This window comes from Phalacrocorax aristotelis, chromosome 4 (assembly GCF_949628215.1).
Source record: "Phalacrocorax aristotelis chromosome 4, bGulAri2.1, whole genome shotgun sequence".
Classification (NCBI taxonomy): domain Eukaryota; kingdom Metazoa; phylum Chordata; class Aves; order Suliformes; family Phalacrocoracidae; genus Phalacrocorax; species Phalacrocorax aristotelis.
In genome coordinates this window covers 84,259,984-84,274,991 of record NC_134279.1, presented here as the reverse complement: position 1 = coordinate 84,274,991, position 15,008 = coordinate 84,259,984, and the positions used below count along the sequence as shown (strand labels likewise).

General features: G+C 58.8%; 1 protein-coding gene across 1 annotated transcript in view; it reads left to right on the top strand.

Annotated features, from left to right (window-relative positions):
* DCTN1 (dynactin subunit 1) overlaps nucleotides 1-15,008 on the top strand; it is a 60,654-nt gene that overhangs the window by 28,883 nt on the left and 16,763 nt on the right. Inside the window, 9 exon segments of the mRNA XM_075092322.1 lie at nucleotides 163-183; nucleotides 2,778-2,966; nucleotides 6,549-6,746; nucleotides 9,040-9,244; nucleotides 10,391-10,469; nucleotides 11,773-11,932; nucleotides 12,928-13,032; nucleotides 13,377-13,568; nucleotides 14,317-14,433. Of these exon segments, the coding sequence (XP_074948423.1) occupies nucleotides 163-183; nucleotides 2,778-2,966; nucleotides 6,549-6,746; nucleotides 9,040-9,244; nucleotides 10,391-10,469; nucleotides 11,773-11,932; nucleotides 12,928-13,032; nucleotides 13,377-13,568; nucleotides 14,317-14,433 (1,266 nt within the window).

The window sequence follows — 15,008 nt, the reverse complement described above, 5'->3', positions numbered from 1 at the left end:
ACACCTGATGCCATGCACACTAATTGCCGTGATGTCTTTTGTTTCCTCTACCTTGTTCTCTGCTGCATCTGATGCTGTGCTGCTGCGGTCTGTATCTCTGCTCCTGTCTGTCCCTGTATGAATGTCTCTCCTCCTCTGCCTTCTGCTCCCGTTGCCCTCCAGACCACCGCCCGGCGGCCCAAGGTGAGCAGCTGCGGTCAGGGGCGCTGAGCATCCCCTCTGTTCAGTACGGACTCAGTGAGCCCTAACCCCAACGTGCGTTTTCTCCTGTCCTTCCATCTCGCTGTGCAGAGCCTGGGGCAGCTTGCAGGAGCGACACGCTCCTCTGGAGCGTGTCTAAATCGCTGGGGATGATGAGCTACCGGGGCAAAATGTCTATCGAAAAGCTTTGTGCTCGTGGCCAGAGCTCATCTAACGGGGTGCAGCATAACAGCGGTGCAGCAGCGCCGAGCCTGGCCGGCTGGCAGCGCACACTGCTTGGTGTACCCCTTATTACTTGCTTCTCACGGACTGCCATTTCCTAGCTCATGTGGGGTACTTTTCGGTGGGATCTTGAGGGCATCTGTTGGAGGAGAGAGGTAAGGGCCAGGTGGTGTCATCCAGGACTGTATTGATTCAGCACAGAGAATCGCTCACGCCTTGAGGTCTGTCCCTAGCCAGCAGGGCTTGCCTTGCAAAGGGGCGCGTGGTTGGAGGGGAGGGAACGGGGGAGATAAATCCCCCAAGGACTCCATAATAGCCAAGTCATGGTTTGTAAACAGTGAACATCTTTTCTTCCCTTCTGTGCAGAGGTACGCTGCAGGGAGGGCTTTATTTTCACTGGCTTGCACAAGAAACTCAAACCAAGGCAGTGACAGATTCTTTCAGTCCTAGAGCAACTGGGAGCCCAGCTGCCAGGCATGTAGCTTTCCCCTCCGAAGAACACCTTGCTAACTGCCATTTTGGCACCGTAGGGCCAGAGCCCAGGCTGAGCTGGGACCGCAGGGGGAAGAAACAAGTGTGACAGCAGTACGTGAGCGCAGGGAGAGGAGAGTCCACCTTCCTTCTGTAGGATAAAATGTAGGATAAAATTTCCTCTAAAATCTCTCCTCCCCAAACACTTGAGACACAGCAAGGATTTCGCTGTGAGTTCATGTGAAGCATTTGCAGTGAGGCAGAGAAGTGAGCTCAAGGTAAGCAGCTTTTGCGTGCTGGTGTGGATTTTCAGCCAGTTTCCAGTCCCAGCTGGGAGCTTTACCCTGTACCAGGGCAACTCCTGGAGAGCTCTCAGTGGATCACGTACCATCACCCTCGGTTTGAATGATGTTCTGCAGCCTGTGCCGGAGAGGAGCAGCGAGTGGATGTCCTCCATGACCTCCTCCGACTCCTTTGGCCTCACATCTGTACTGGGCAGGAGTTACATGGGGTTGCAGACACCCCTGCACACGCATTGAGATCAGAGGGGAAGGCTGGGCTGCCTGCCCGCCCGCGGGGCGTTTTACCTGTTGCAGTCGAGTTAGCTCAGATTTGCCTAAAATAAGCTAGGAGTCGGCAGAAGATCCGACTGCAGCGTGGCTCGTGAGCGCCCGGTCTCCGTGCCCGGCGCCGCTGTGGCAGGCGGGTGCGGGGGCGCAGGCGCCGCGCCTGCCCCGGCTGTGCCCAGCCGTGTGCCCGGCCAGCCTGGGGCGAGCCCTGCGCCTTGCGAAGCTGCCACGCACCGGAAAGCCCATCTCGAGGAGTAAAATCAAAAGTCAGGAAATCAATTTACGTGGCATTAGATGCCACAGAGGTATGTGCTCCAGAAACACAGGTCCATGAGGAGAACAGCAGAGGTTTCTGATGGGCCTGGTGCTTTCCTTCAGACACCGGCTTCCCTCGGTCACCTGGCTTACGCAGCCGGCCTCGCTGCTGCGGTCCCAGCCAGTAACAGCCCAGTAAGCACCGGTGAAGCAGCTCTCTGCTGCGCTGGTTCCTCCAGGCTCCACTGGTTCTCCCTGGACTCTGGTGAACTCTTGCTACTCTTCCATTTTCTCCTTCTGTTGCCCTAAAATGCAGTGCTTCGCCCCCGCAGCTGGTGTAGTTGCAGGCAGAGGATGCAGACCGCAGCATGTCCCCAACAAGCTGCCGGTGGCGCTGGCACAGCAGCACCCGACTCAGAGTCCCGCAAATGCTTAGCAGCAGACGCGTCCCGTCGTGTTTCCAGATGTGGAGGGTGGACAGGGCTGCAACCTTCCCCGCTCCCGCCTCTGTGTGCTCTGAGGTTTTGCTGTCTCACCCTCTGGAGCTGGAACACTAAAACCTTGGAGCGAGTTTCCCCTCTGCAAGCGCTACCGAGGGCCCTCGCTAGTCCCTGCTCTGATCCCCTGCGACACGCTCGCTCGATAGGCAGGCTCTGCCCTCCCGTCCCGGGAGCTCGGGGCGCGAGCTGGCCTTGCTGCGAAGGTGCAGCAGCAGCGTAGGTAGATGTGGTAGTGCGAGGACATAAACGCAGCACGGTTTGTAGGGAGAGGAGATCTTCTATTGTCCCAGGAGGGAGGAGAGGGACTCCTCCTGCCTCAGGCCTGGAGCCAGGGCTCTGTGCTCAGGAAAAGATCCATTTTGGTTTTTTATCTATGTTAGTGGTATAATAAAACTTAACGTTTCCTTTCAACAAAGGGTTATCTGTGAATTTTGGCCCAGCCAGACTCCAGTGGCTGGAGTGGCGTTGAGGAGTGCAGGGAGATGGGCCGCCCATGGAAGTGTTGTCTCCCTTGGAACGCGCTCCTCTGACTGTGTCCCCCGACCGCCTTGTTTTGCAGCCCACCAGGACCCCCAGTTCTGCAGCGTCCAGCGGCACGGCTGGGCCCTCGGGCTCAGCCTCCGCCTCCGGCGGGGAGATGAGCAGCAGCGAGCCCAGCACGCCTGCTCAGACGCCGCTGGTGGCCCCGGTGATTCCAACTCCCTCCCTGGCCTCTCCGGTGGCACCTCCGGTTCCCTCGCCCACAAAGGTAAGCTGTGGCCAAGGTAAGCCGTGGGCTCTGCCGGCGTGGAGGGCGGGAGCGCCGAAGGGGAGGAGGAGAGAAAACCCGCTGCCAGCGCGGGTAGGAGGGGGATGAGGGAAAGGGGGATGAGAGGTCCTGGTGGTCACGGCGCAGGGCTGTGTGTCCGGCCCCGAGGCCGCGCTGGGTTTAGGCACCGCGGTCTGCGGGAGGAGCAGCGTGGCCGGGGGCAGAGAGGAGCGCGCATGGCTCTGTGGGGAGTTGGCCGTGCTCAGCTTGGTTCCTGATGCACGTTCTCCCTTCCTGGGTGCCCGTGGGGTACATGTGGCACCAGAGCGGTTTGGCAGGTGAACGTGCAGGGGGTCGAGGCTCTGAGCCAGGGCTTGAACCGCCGCTGAGGGAGGAGGACCCGAGCACTGCCCCCTCCAGCCACTGATGCTGGGTGAACCGGAGCGGGGGCACCGCAGCGGGGCTGCTTCGGGAACGCTCCTGCCTGCAGATATGAAGCCACTTAGCGAGGTCCGCTCTTCCCCAACCTCGTGTGTTTCTAATAATTACATCAGCGTAGTTACTCCATTTTTGATCTTTAAAATAGTTTTTCATTACTTCCCTCCCACTTTGTGTTAATTAGTTACAATTAGAGCTTATGAAAGATTTGGGGCATGAGGGCAAAGAATTAATAGCGTGAGAGGACAGAGAGCTCACTCTGAGGTTGTGTGCTGAGGAAAAGGCTGGAAAAGCCACCACCTGGTGGGAAGAAGGGCTGTCCCCACTCCCCCGAGGACTGGTAACAGGTTTATCTGACGGGTGCAATAACTGTCCGTTTGATGGTATTGATGGCACCTGCACGTCAGGGCTGAGAAAGCAGCAGAGGGGAAATCTGCATAGGACTTTTTCCCATTTCCTTAATGTCACCCAGCCTCACGATTTTTAATCTGTAGTCGCGAGGCTGCTTTAACCCTGTGCCGGTGCCAGAAGAGGGGGGTCGCGTCCCCTTCTCCTGCCCTTGCTCGCAGCCGCTTGCCCGGGTACTGCCACGCCGGCACCAGCCTTTCTCTGGCCACGGGAGCTGATCTGGCCGAAAAAGAGCCCGCTAAATACGGGATCGGTTTTCCCTGGTGGGAGCTCGCCGGGGGAAAACGTGGCTGCTGCTGTGGGATCGAGTGGGCGCTGGGGAAGAGCATGGGGCCGCCTCGGGGGGGCTGCCTGGGCCGCGCCACTGAAGGACCGAATCGCCCTGGCTTCGGGAGCTGCCCTGCGCTTCGCAAGGGCTCTCGCGGCAGCTGCGCAGGCGGGCGGCTGCAAGCGAGGGGAGAGGGGCTGCGGAGCCCAGGTACTGGCGGGAGCCAGGCCTCTGCGGCACAGCACTGGTGCTTATTTACAGAATTTAACAAAGGTGGGACCTTGGGTGGAACTGGGGTTTTCTTTAAACAGCAGGGATGCTGGGCTCTCCTTGGAGGTGTGCAGTGACGGGGAACAGGGTGACGGGCGCGAGTGGCAGCCCAAGATGTCCTGGCTGGTGTTAGGGAAGGGTTCTTGTGGTGAGGGTGGCCAGACACCGGGATGGGTCTAGAGGGGCTGCAGGACCTGCTGTGACAGGCCAAGGGGTGATGGTTTTAAACTAAAAGAGGGTAGATTTAGACTAGATAGAAGGAATAAACGATTTACAGTGAGGGTGGTGAAACCCTGGCCCGGCTTGCCCCGAGAGGTGGTCGATGCCCCATCCCTGGAAACATTCCGGGTCAGGTTGGACGGGGCTCTGAGCGACCTGGTCTCGTGGAAGATGTCCCTGCTCACTGCAGGGGGTTGGGCTAGGTGATCCCTTCCAACCCAAACTATTCCCTGACCGTGTCCTTGGGGACAGCCAGAGCGTGGCCAGACAAGGCTCCTGATCTAGTCAGCACAGCTGTGAGCAGCGGGGTGGAGCAGAGACCTCCACTCAGCTCTCCCAACCTCAGCTGTTCTCCGATTCTGCAAAACACTGGTGTACTTTAGATGTGTGATTTGTGTTGAAGACAGGCCAGCATAACCGAAGGCATTCTCTGTCCCCAGAACAGCTCGGCAGCATCTCAATGTCTCCACGAAGGCCAGGTGACCGCTGCCCCGAGGCTCTGGTTTGACGAGTGCGCATGTGGAAGTTGCCCCGTCGCCTCCCGAACGGGGAGCCGAGGGTTTTGCCTTGCCCTGACTCACACGTAACAGCTCACGTGTGGCCGTGCAATACCTTTACGGCTTTGTGCTGCTTGAGCGGGGCTTCCCTTCCTGCGCGGGCCATTCTCCGGTTGCGGCACAGCCGTCTGGAAACACGGTGCCAACCTTGCCCGTGTTTTAAGGCGAGTTAGGTGTGCCAGTCCCCTTGGAGCGTGAGGGAACCCTTAGAGCCAGGGGGGGGATGTGACTCCCCAGGGGGCCGCGTTTGCATCTTGCTGGAAATCTCAAGCCTGCGTCCCCTTCCCACGCGCCGGCTTTTGTTTCAGCGCCGTTGGCTTTGGTCTCAGGATGACGCTGCAGGGCCCAGCTGCAGCCCTGTGTCACTGTGCAGCCACGCCTGGACCATTGCGTACTGGGGTTAGTACCCTCCTCAGGCTGTACCTTCTACTACAGGTAAAGCCGGTTTCACGATGAAGCCCAACTAACCCGGCCCAAGCGCACGTAGAGCAGAAGAGGGTGAATTCAGAGAGGTGCGGGTCGGGAGCGGCCCGAGGGTCCTGCCTCTGTGTGGGTAACGGGCTAGAAATCCTCAGAGAAGGTCTTGGGCCGCCCGTGCGAGCCGCTCTGGGGTGCGCAGCAGGGACCCTTGTGGGGGTTGATCTGCCGAGGCAGGAGGATTCCCGGGTTTTAGGCTCGTAGCTGGCTCACTCTCGCAGAGCTGCCCTGGCTCTGGCACACGGACCGACACCCCGGGTAGGGAGCGTGGGGGAGACCCCCCGTACGGACGTCTGCCTCGCTCCGTCGGGTGGGTAGTGGGGGAGGACAGAAGGGGGGCAGACAGCTCGCCCGGAGCGCAGCGAAGCACGGTTTGAGGCGCGCCCTGCGTGTGTGTGAGCATGTTTCTGAACCGCACGCTAACGACTAACACCGCCGGCCGCTGTCGGCCTGCACCGTCACGCACGGCGTTTTGATAGAGCCTTCCTCTAAGATACGGTCCCGTTGATGAAAACGAGTTTCCTGCATGCCGTGGCTCTGCTCTGGCCTCACGGGCGGGAGGAGAGGTGCTGAGGGGTGAATTTGGATGCGTTAGCAGTGGGGTTTTCTTTTGTTTTTAAGGGATTTGGGCATCCACAGATCGTGGTGAAGTCAAAAGCAAGGTGCTCGGGACCTTTTGCCAGTGGGTCAAGAGCCATTTATCACATCTTACATGTAATAAAAATTAATGTAATAATTACATGTAATAAAAAAACATATTAAAATGACAGATGGACTCTAGCCACAAGTGTAGAGCGATGTGTTCTTCTGCAACTGCCCCAGTAACGATGCCAACATAGCGGCTGGCTGACGGGCCAGGTTCTGTGTGGGTTAGATCAGCGTATCCGGAGCTCTCTCCAAAGGATGTTGCTGCTCCTTTTGGTAACTCTTGGTTTGATGTTGTAGGAGGAGGAAAACTTGCGTTCTCAAGTCAGGGACCTGGAGGAGAAATTGGAGACTCTGAAGATAAAGCGAAATGAAGACAAAGCAAAGCTGAAAGAGCTTGAGAAGTACAAGATCCAGCTGGAGCAGGTGCAAGAATGGAAGAGCAAAATGCAAGAACAACAGGCCGATCTCCAGAAACGCTTAAAGGAGGCCAAAAAGGTGAGCGTCCTTGGGGAGCTGGGCAGCTCCGGCCCTGGGGCTTGCGCAGGGAGATGTGATTCCAGGGCTAATTCAGTCGCTGAAAATGTGTGTGGGGTTTTTTATGAAATATCAGTTAGCATTACTGATAGAGGTGGTTTCGTTTAGCACGAGGGGGTGAGGAGCGCGGCAGGTGAGGAGCGAGTCGCTCACCTCCACTTGCGGGACGAGCGTCTGAGTGTGGCAGCGGCCCGGCCGCGTTTCTCTGCTTTAATCTGCTGTTGCAGGTCTGCCAGCGCTGGGGGGGCACCATTCCCACTCCAAACCTGCCAATGAACTGCCAGTCCCACCTTCAAAAGCTTAAGTAAAGCTCCTGGAGATCTTGCAGCTGACCTCAAAAATCAGTGGACTCCAGCAGCTTTTTGCCATGGGTTGAGGTTTCCGATCCGGCTGGGAGGCCAGCCCGTAGGTGGGGGTGCCGCGGGGTCTGACTGTGCAGCCTGAGCCTTCCTGCTGTCCCAAGGCCTGGATGTCTGGGATGGATTTTTAGAACTGTGTGGTGGAGGTTGTTTTGCCCTGTGCTTGTCTTTGACTCTCCAATGTTGGTGAAGTAGCAGCTTGTCCTTCCTCTTGCTTGCTTCTACTCGGGAAGCGTGTCCCTGTACAGCACTCGTGGCTTAAAGCAGTTACATCCCAACATGGGTTTGTTTTTAAATACAGCATTAATCAATCATAGGATCATGGAATCATTAAGGTTGGAAAAGACCTCTCGGATCATCAAGTCCAACCCCCAACCCAACACCCCCAGGCCTCCTAAACCATGTCCCCACGTGCCATGGCTACATGTTGTTTGAACCCCCCAGGGATGGTGACTCCCCCACCTCCCTGGGCAGCCTGTGCCAGGGCCTGACCGCTCTGGCAGGGAAGGCATTTTCCCTCATCTCCAACCTAAACCTCCCCTGACGCAGCCTGAGGCCGTTTCCTCTCGTCCTGTCACTTTATCGCTGGTATAAGCTTTTGCTTTGTTGCACTGAGTTGATAATCAGCACTGAGTCTACCTGGGAACTGGGCTGAAGCCAGAACATCTCAGGAGCTGGTCTTCAACAGTAACTAGATGATCCAGTCCTCTGGAGCCTTGTCTGAGCTAAGCATGTCGTGACAGGTATCGGGGAAGGCTGAGGGGCATGTCTGAGGGGTCTCATTGATGTGTATAAATAAATACCTGACGGGGAGGTACAGAAGACTCATTTCCGTGGTACCCACTGAGTGCAAGAAGAAAGAGGCACAAACCGAAATACAGGAAATTCTGTTTAAACATAAGAACCCTTTTTCCTGTGAAGGTGATCAAACCCTGGAGCAGGTTGCTCAGAGATGTTTGGAGTCCCCATCCCCAGGGACGTGTGGGACACGGCTCGGCAGGGTCCTGGGCAGCCGGCTCGGCCGCCCCTGCTTGAGCAGGGGCTGGAGCAGATGATCTGCGGGGGTCCCAGCCTGCCTCGGCCCCTCCAAGCACGGGTCCTCGCTGCGCCGGTGCCGGGGGTGTACACGGGTGCTCCCTTCCCCCACGCCGTGCCTTTCCTGGCCTGCTCTGGAGTGGGTTCCTCTCTCCGGTGGCTTCCTGGGGGGGCCTGGTCCTGACTTACTAATGTAGACTTTAATTTGTTAAAACCCATCTCCCTTTAGCTAAACCAACGCATTTGGAGCTCCTGCCCTGCAGCGCTGGTCGGCGTGAGTCACCGCCAGCGAAGGGGCTTTGGAGCCCATGAATCTTGGTGTCGCTCGTGACTGAGAGCGTTTCTCCCGCGGCGGCTCTGCTCCTGCTGAGCCCTGCCTTTGGGTGTCATTTGAAATGTCTGCTGCAGGTCCCTCTTCTCCTTCTCCCCAAGGACGCGTTACCTGCTCTTGGCACCCGTGCAGGACTCCAGCCGTGCAGGCAAAGCAGCTTCTGCTTCCCTCTGCCCTGGTTTTCCAGGGTGGATTCTTGGTTTGTTTCCCCAGTGATTTATCTGACTCTCTGCTCCAGTACAAGCCTACATCTTTTCCGTCTTCATCTCTGTCTCTCCTCGCCTGCAGATTGTTTTTCTGCTGGGCTCTTTTGTGGATGGGAGGTGCGAGGCCTCGGGGAGGAGATGGGCACCCTGGAGCACCGGCAGTGCCCCTCGCAGCCCCGATAAGCGGCTGTTAATTGGACTTGATCCCCCTGTGAGGGAGCCGTGAGAGATGTAACTGTCCGAGGCTTGTTGTTTGTGAGAGGGGGCTCTCAGCGGTTGGCCTTGGGCTTCCAGGGTCTTCTCACTCATGTGCTTGACTGCAGGAAGCCAAAGATGCCTTGGAAGCCAAGGAGCGCTACATGGAGGAGATGGCAGACACCGCCGATGCGATTGAAATGGCAACCCTGGACAAGGAGATGGCAGAAGAGCGAGCGGAGTCCCTGCAGCAGGAGGTGGACTCTCTGAAAGAGAAGGTGGAATATCTCACGATGGACCTGGAGATCCTGAAGCACGAAATCGAAGAGAAAGGTGGGATGGGGCCAGCTTTCTGGTGGTCTCAGCGTGGGTCCCACTGGGCAGGGGGCTCCTCGCTGAGGAGCAGAACGTGTCGGGGCCCCGGCAGCTCCTCGCTGCCCGATGCGGTGGGGCCGAGGCTTTGCCTCTGCTGTTTCCCCCGGCAGCGCTGGGGCTTCCTGCTGCGCCCCCAGCCCCGCTCGCAGGCACAGGTGTGACAGTCACACCCGGGCAGGGCGGCAGCAGCTCAGCTTTGCCTTCGCTTGGGTCCCGGCCTCGCCGAGAAGGCAGAGATGGAGCTGCTGTGCTTCTGAGTCTGGGGGCGAGTCTTCCTGTCCTGGGCGTAGAGCAGCTCAGGCTTAGTTTTAATGCTTGCCATTTTCCCTGGGGATGGTGGATCCCACCCCAAAAGGTGTTTGACTGGGACAGACTTTATGTGGGAGGGAACACAACTGCGTTTGTTGCTTACTGCTCCAACCTCCCAGCTTTGCACTGAGCTTAGCTTCAAAACCAGCACATTACCCTTGTTTTGATTCCCTCGGGGCCGTTTAGCTCTTGCTTTTCAAGGTGAGCTTTAAAAATTACGCACAGCAGGAAACGAGACAGCCATCAAACACTTGGAGCATTGGCATTCACCTGAAACCAAAATCAAACCCGTAGAAGCAGCAGATGATCAGGCAGGCAGGCTGGGGGACGTGGCAGATCGAGGGAGCGGGAAGAAGGCGGCGAGGACAGGCGCGGTCTGCAGGGGGATGTGGAGGTGGCCGAGATGAGCGATGCCTTTGCTTTGAGTTTGCTTTCACTGAACTGTGAGGGCCGGGAGGGTCGAGAGCTGAGCGCGCTCTCGGTGTCCAGCGACGTGTTGCGCTGCCGTAGCCCAGCGGCTGCTCGGGTACGGGCTGCGGGTTGGTGCAGTGGCTCTTCACCTGCACCAACCGCCTTTGGCGGCGGCGGGGGAATCTCTCGGCCTACGAGCACCAGTGCTACGCACCAGGCTTCAGCTTTGCTCAGCTACAGGAGAGGAACTGATGTGTTTCCCCTCGGTACGACTTAGCTGTCCTCTTACTGGTGTTTGTAATGTCACTTAGTGTCAAGAGAACTGGGTCTGTTGAGCAGCTGCTGTTTCTACACAAGCAGAATAATGCTTCCTTTCTTCCGCAGGCTCGGACGGAGCGGCATCCAGTTACCAAGTCAAACAGCTGGAGGAGCAAAACGCGAGACTCAAGGAAGCTCTTGTAAGGTAGGAGACCACTTGTGCTCCCCAAAGGCTGCTGATGAAGTTCCTTGCTACAAGAGCCCACGCTGTCTTGGTCTAGTGAGCGCCTGCGCCAGAGCACTGATCCAAATACATCTTTTCCAGAGCAGCCGATGTAGCAGCTGCTAGCTGCTCTTGGGTTGTTTCTGAGCTCTGGTGCTCCTTCGAGCATGCAACAGAGAGGGGGAATCTCTAGTTGCTGGAGACCAACGTAGATCAGGAGACAATGAGCCGCTTCAGAAGGCTTCTGTGTTTCATTCCTTTGCGTGTGCCGTGCCCTGCCTCTCCGGCGCAGCTGCGGGTTCATTCCAGCGACCTGTGCAGGACGGCTCTCCAGACCCTCCTGCGCGGGTCCTCCCAGCGCCCGCTCAGCACTGGGACCTGCTCGCTGCCTCTCCCTGGGCGAGCCCACCTGCCAGTGCTGGGGGCTCTTCTTTCTGGAAGCCACACATGCTTTAGCCTAGAGGTTCGGGGTGGGGTTCCTGAGGTAACCCCGTGCGGCGGGGGTTCAGCGTGCTGCGCTGCCTTCGGTGCAGGGAACAGCCCGTGCTTAAAGACAACTATTCCCATAGGCCAGGAGCAGGTAGAGGAGGTGGAAGCGTCCCCTTCCACTAGGAAACACAAGAAACTGCCTTGCAAGGACTCCCAAACCAGCGTGTGTTTGTGGTGGGAGGTATAAAGAAGGTCCAAGCGAGGGAGTCCCCAGCACTTGCACGCCCGGGGCTGAGCTACCTGGGGGCTGTGAGCAGAGCCGTTCGCACAGCGGCCTCAGTACACACATAAGCAAAGCTCCGTGCTCAGTGCGTGACGAGCGCCGTTCCTGGCTGTGCTTTGGCTTTTTTCTGCTGCCGACTTTCTCTCTTGCACTGTGAAAGGCTGCGAATGTGACTTATTTTTCTTTGCTCACTGGGTTCTTCCTTTCTGTGCTTTAGCCTGTCCCATTTACAGCTATGCTTTCAGTTGCCTGTTTTTCTACATTCTCCTCTTCTGTTCTCTCCATGCCCCGTCACCCTGGGTTTCCTCAGAGAAAGGTGCCGTCCCGGGCACTGATTCACCCCCATCCCTCGCTGTTAGGGAGCCGATCTCTGGGGCCGCTGCTCGTGTCCCCACCAGGGAGGGTCTGCCGGCGGCTCCAGAGGCGCCCTGCTCGCACCGCCGACGGGCAGCGGCGCCAGCGCGGGCAGGGCACCTCCGCACCGTGAGCAGTGTCTGGGGAGGGAATGGCTTCCCTTGCGCTGGTGCCTGGGTCTCTGCTGGGCTCGTGACGGGTCTGGTTGCTTTGTCAAAGGATGCGGGACTTGTCTGCATCAGAGAAGCAGGAACACGTGAAGCTTCAAAAGCAAATGGAGAAGAAAAACACGGAGCTGGAGTCCCTGCGTCAGCAGAGGGAGAAGCTTCAGGAGGAGGTGAAGCAGGCGGAGAAAACGGTTGATGAGCTGAAGGAGCAGGTGAGCCCAGTGGGGGAAGGATGGTCGGGGAGGGGAATTTTGGGGCCGTCTGGGGCATCAAGCGACTGCTGTCAGGCAAGTGTGGCTCGCCTCCAGGCCCAGGGCGCTTCCTGGCAGCTGCTCTTGGAGGGCCAACGCAGTGACCCCGCTGCAGGGGCTGACACTTCTGGGCCCCTGCGCAAAAGCAAACCCTGTTGCAGCAGCGGAACCGCGCTCGGCTTGGCCGTAGGGTGGCTCTTGAGCACAGGACGTGGATGGGATGATGTGCTTCCCAGGGCTGGGCTGTGTTTACCACTTGCTCGGTGCCGAGCCGTCACGTCTTCCACGAGGCTCGCTCCTGGCCAGGCTGAGGTGTCAGTGCAGATGTGGGGCAGCCCCTAAGAGCCCCAGGAAGGATCTGCGTTCGCTGCAGAGGAGCCTGTGCAACTCCTCAGAACGGCTGTTCTGGAGGGACGCGGGCCCTGAGCATTAGCCTGAGTTATGTAGAAGGTGGGCTGTTAGCAGAGGGGATGCTTCTTAACGCAGAGAGACCGGAATGCCCGTTCCTCCATTAATGCTGTAAGTGTGTAACCGCTCGCCTAGGGCCTCGAGGGGGACAGAGAGCTCGGGAGGCGCTGACACAAGTCTGCAAGGACTCAGCCTGAAGGTTGGCATCATTTACACTGACCTGAAACTGTTCAACCTTGTGCCCTGATGCTGCGGCTAAAGAGCCAGTAACGTCCCAAAAAGCCAAAGCCAAGCCTCTCTTTTCACGTGCCCTTCCTTCTGGGGTGCTGGCCGTTCCGCTTTGAGCTGTTTGCTCTCCTGGGGGTGCTGGTCTCCCCTACCAGGAGGGAGCTCATGCACTGTCTGGACCCTCATGCCAGGATGGGGAGACGGGTTCATCAGCCGTGTCCCACCGCTTGGCAGCGTGGTCCCACCGTGGTATAAAAGGATTTTTGAGCCGCTTGCTGCAGCGTGTTGAGCCCCACGTTGGATGTGGTGTGTGCTCGCAGGTGGATGCTGCTTTGGGCGCTGAAGAGATGGTGGAGACTCTGACGGAGAGAAACTTAGACCTGGAGGAGAAGGTCCGGGAGCTGCGTGAGACTGTTGGGGACCTGGTAAGACGGACCCTTCGGGAGTGAGGACTGGTACTGGAGGGCTTGTGCTGCTTCCTTCGTGCCTGGTGTGTGGCTGGGCTGATGAGGGGGCTGGTCCAGCCGAGTGCTGGCAGTGAGGCTGCCTGAGGCGCTGGGAGCTGCCTGGCAGCGGTGCCGGAGGCGACTGGGGAACCCCTCTACAGGCATCGCTCTCGGTGCCACCCCCGAGCGGTGCACCCCTCTGCTCTGCAGAGTATGGCCCTTGCACCCCGGGGCGCCCCCCTGCCCTGCTCCGACAGCGCCCAGCTGCCCTCGCTTGCTCGGCTGCGGCGTAACCGCGTCCTGTGTCGCCTCCTCCTTGCCAGGAAGCCATGAACGAGATGAACGACGAGCTGCAGGAAAACGCCCGGGAGACAGAGCTGGAGTTACGGGAGCAGCTGGATATGGCGACGGCGCGGGTCCGCGAGGCAGAGAAGCGTGTGGAGGCTGCGCAGGAGACCGTGGCCGACTACCAGCAGACCATCAAAAAATACAGAGAGCTGACTGCACACCTTCAGGTGCGGCCGTGCGGGGCAGCTCCCGCTGGAGCCCGGCTCCTCTGGGAGCCCACCCCGGTGGCGGGGGGACCGAGCACGTGTAGGCAGGAGCACTCCCCGAGGGGCTGGGCCCTGGACGCAGGGACGGCACGCTGCCGCCTGCTCTCGTGGGAGATGGGCATGGCAGAACACAGACGGGCGATGCCTGGGGAGTGGGTTCCTAACTGAGCTTTCCTGGGGGCGTCCAGCAGCGCCGGACTGCACGTGCTTCTCGTGACCTCTCACAGCGCTGCCTGTCCTTCTGCCTGCGTCCAGATGGGGCTCGCTGGCAGAGCCCCTGCTGAAGTCAGCACTGTAGATGCTTGTGAACACATGGCTGTTTCAGCCTCGTACTGCGCCGTGCTGCTTCTGCTCCTGGCTTGGGAACAGTCCTGGCAAAGACAGAGCAGTGCGGGGTTGTTCCAGCACCGGGCTGGGTTCTCCTGGGCTTTGCTGGCAGTGAAAGGAGATGGGTGATGAGTCTGTGTGGATTCCCTGGCTTTAATACAGCGTGCTGTCAGCCGAGCGTTTGGAAAGCACTCGCATTCCTCTTCCTCACTTTCATCCATCGTTGTGCATGTTGCGCAATGAGCCCCCGGTGCTCCACACCCTCCCCGAGGAAGGGGGCATCGGGGGGTGAGGTGTGGAGGTCCTGCAGCGGGCGTGGGATTACGTATCTCCTCCGGGCTGCTTTTCTGTGTGTTTCATCGCAGCTTCTTTCTGTGCTCAGGACGTGAACCGAGAACTCATGAGTCAGCAAGAAGCATCTGCCGAGAAACAGCAGCAGCCTCCTCCCGAGATGTTTGACTTCAAGATTAAATTTGCAGAGACAAAAGCCCACGCTAAGGTAGGGCCAGCAAGGGAGCAGCGCACCGGGCGAGTGCACTGAGCGGGGCGCGTTCGGTCCCGCGCGCGAGGCTCCTGGCGCAGCAGCACCCGGGCACGGCGGCGGCGTGTGGGCGCCGCGCTCGGGGCGGCTGCTCCCCGCGCCGTGGGGCTGGCCCTGCGGCGCGGCGCTCGTGCCAGCCGTGCAAACAGGCTGAGGCGACTGTCAGGAGGTTTCCTTCTCCTAAGAGAAACGTCAAAGTTCAAATACCGCTGCGCAAAAAAGGATGTTTTCTTGTGAAAGCGTGCTCAGAGATGACAATGTAAGCGTTGTTCTCATCACGCTGTGAATGCTGGCTGGAAAGAAAGAATGCTTGTGGGCAGAGATACATGGCGTACCCCGTGCCCGGGGTTAGAGCAGAGCCCCGGACCAGTCCCTGGGCACCTCTGCAGAGCACTGCTTGGTCACAGTGAGAAATGTCTCCTGGCACGGCCAGGGAGCGAGGCGTTGGCTCTGTCCCACGAGGAAAGAGGTTCCGACTTTTTAACAATACTGAACAGGCTGGGAGGCGCTGGGCTGGGGAGGGGGCTGAGCGG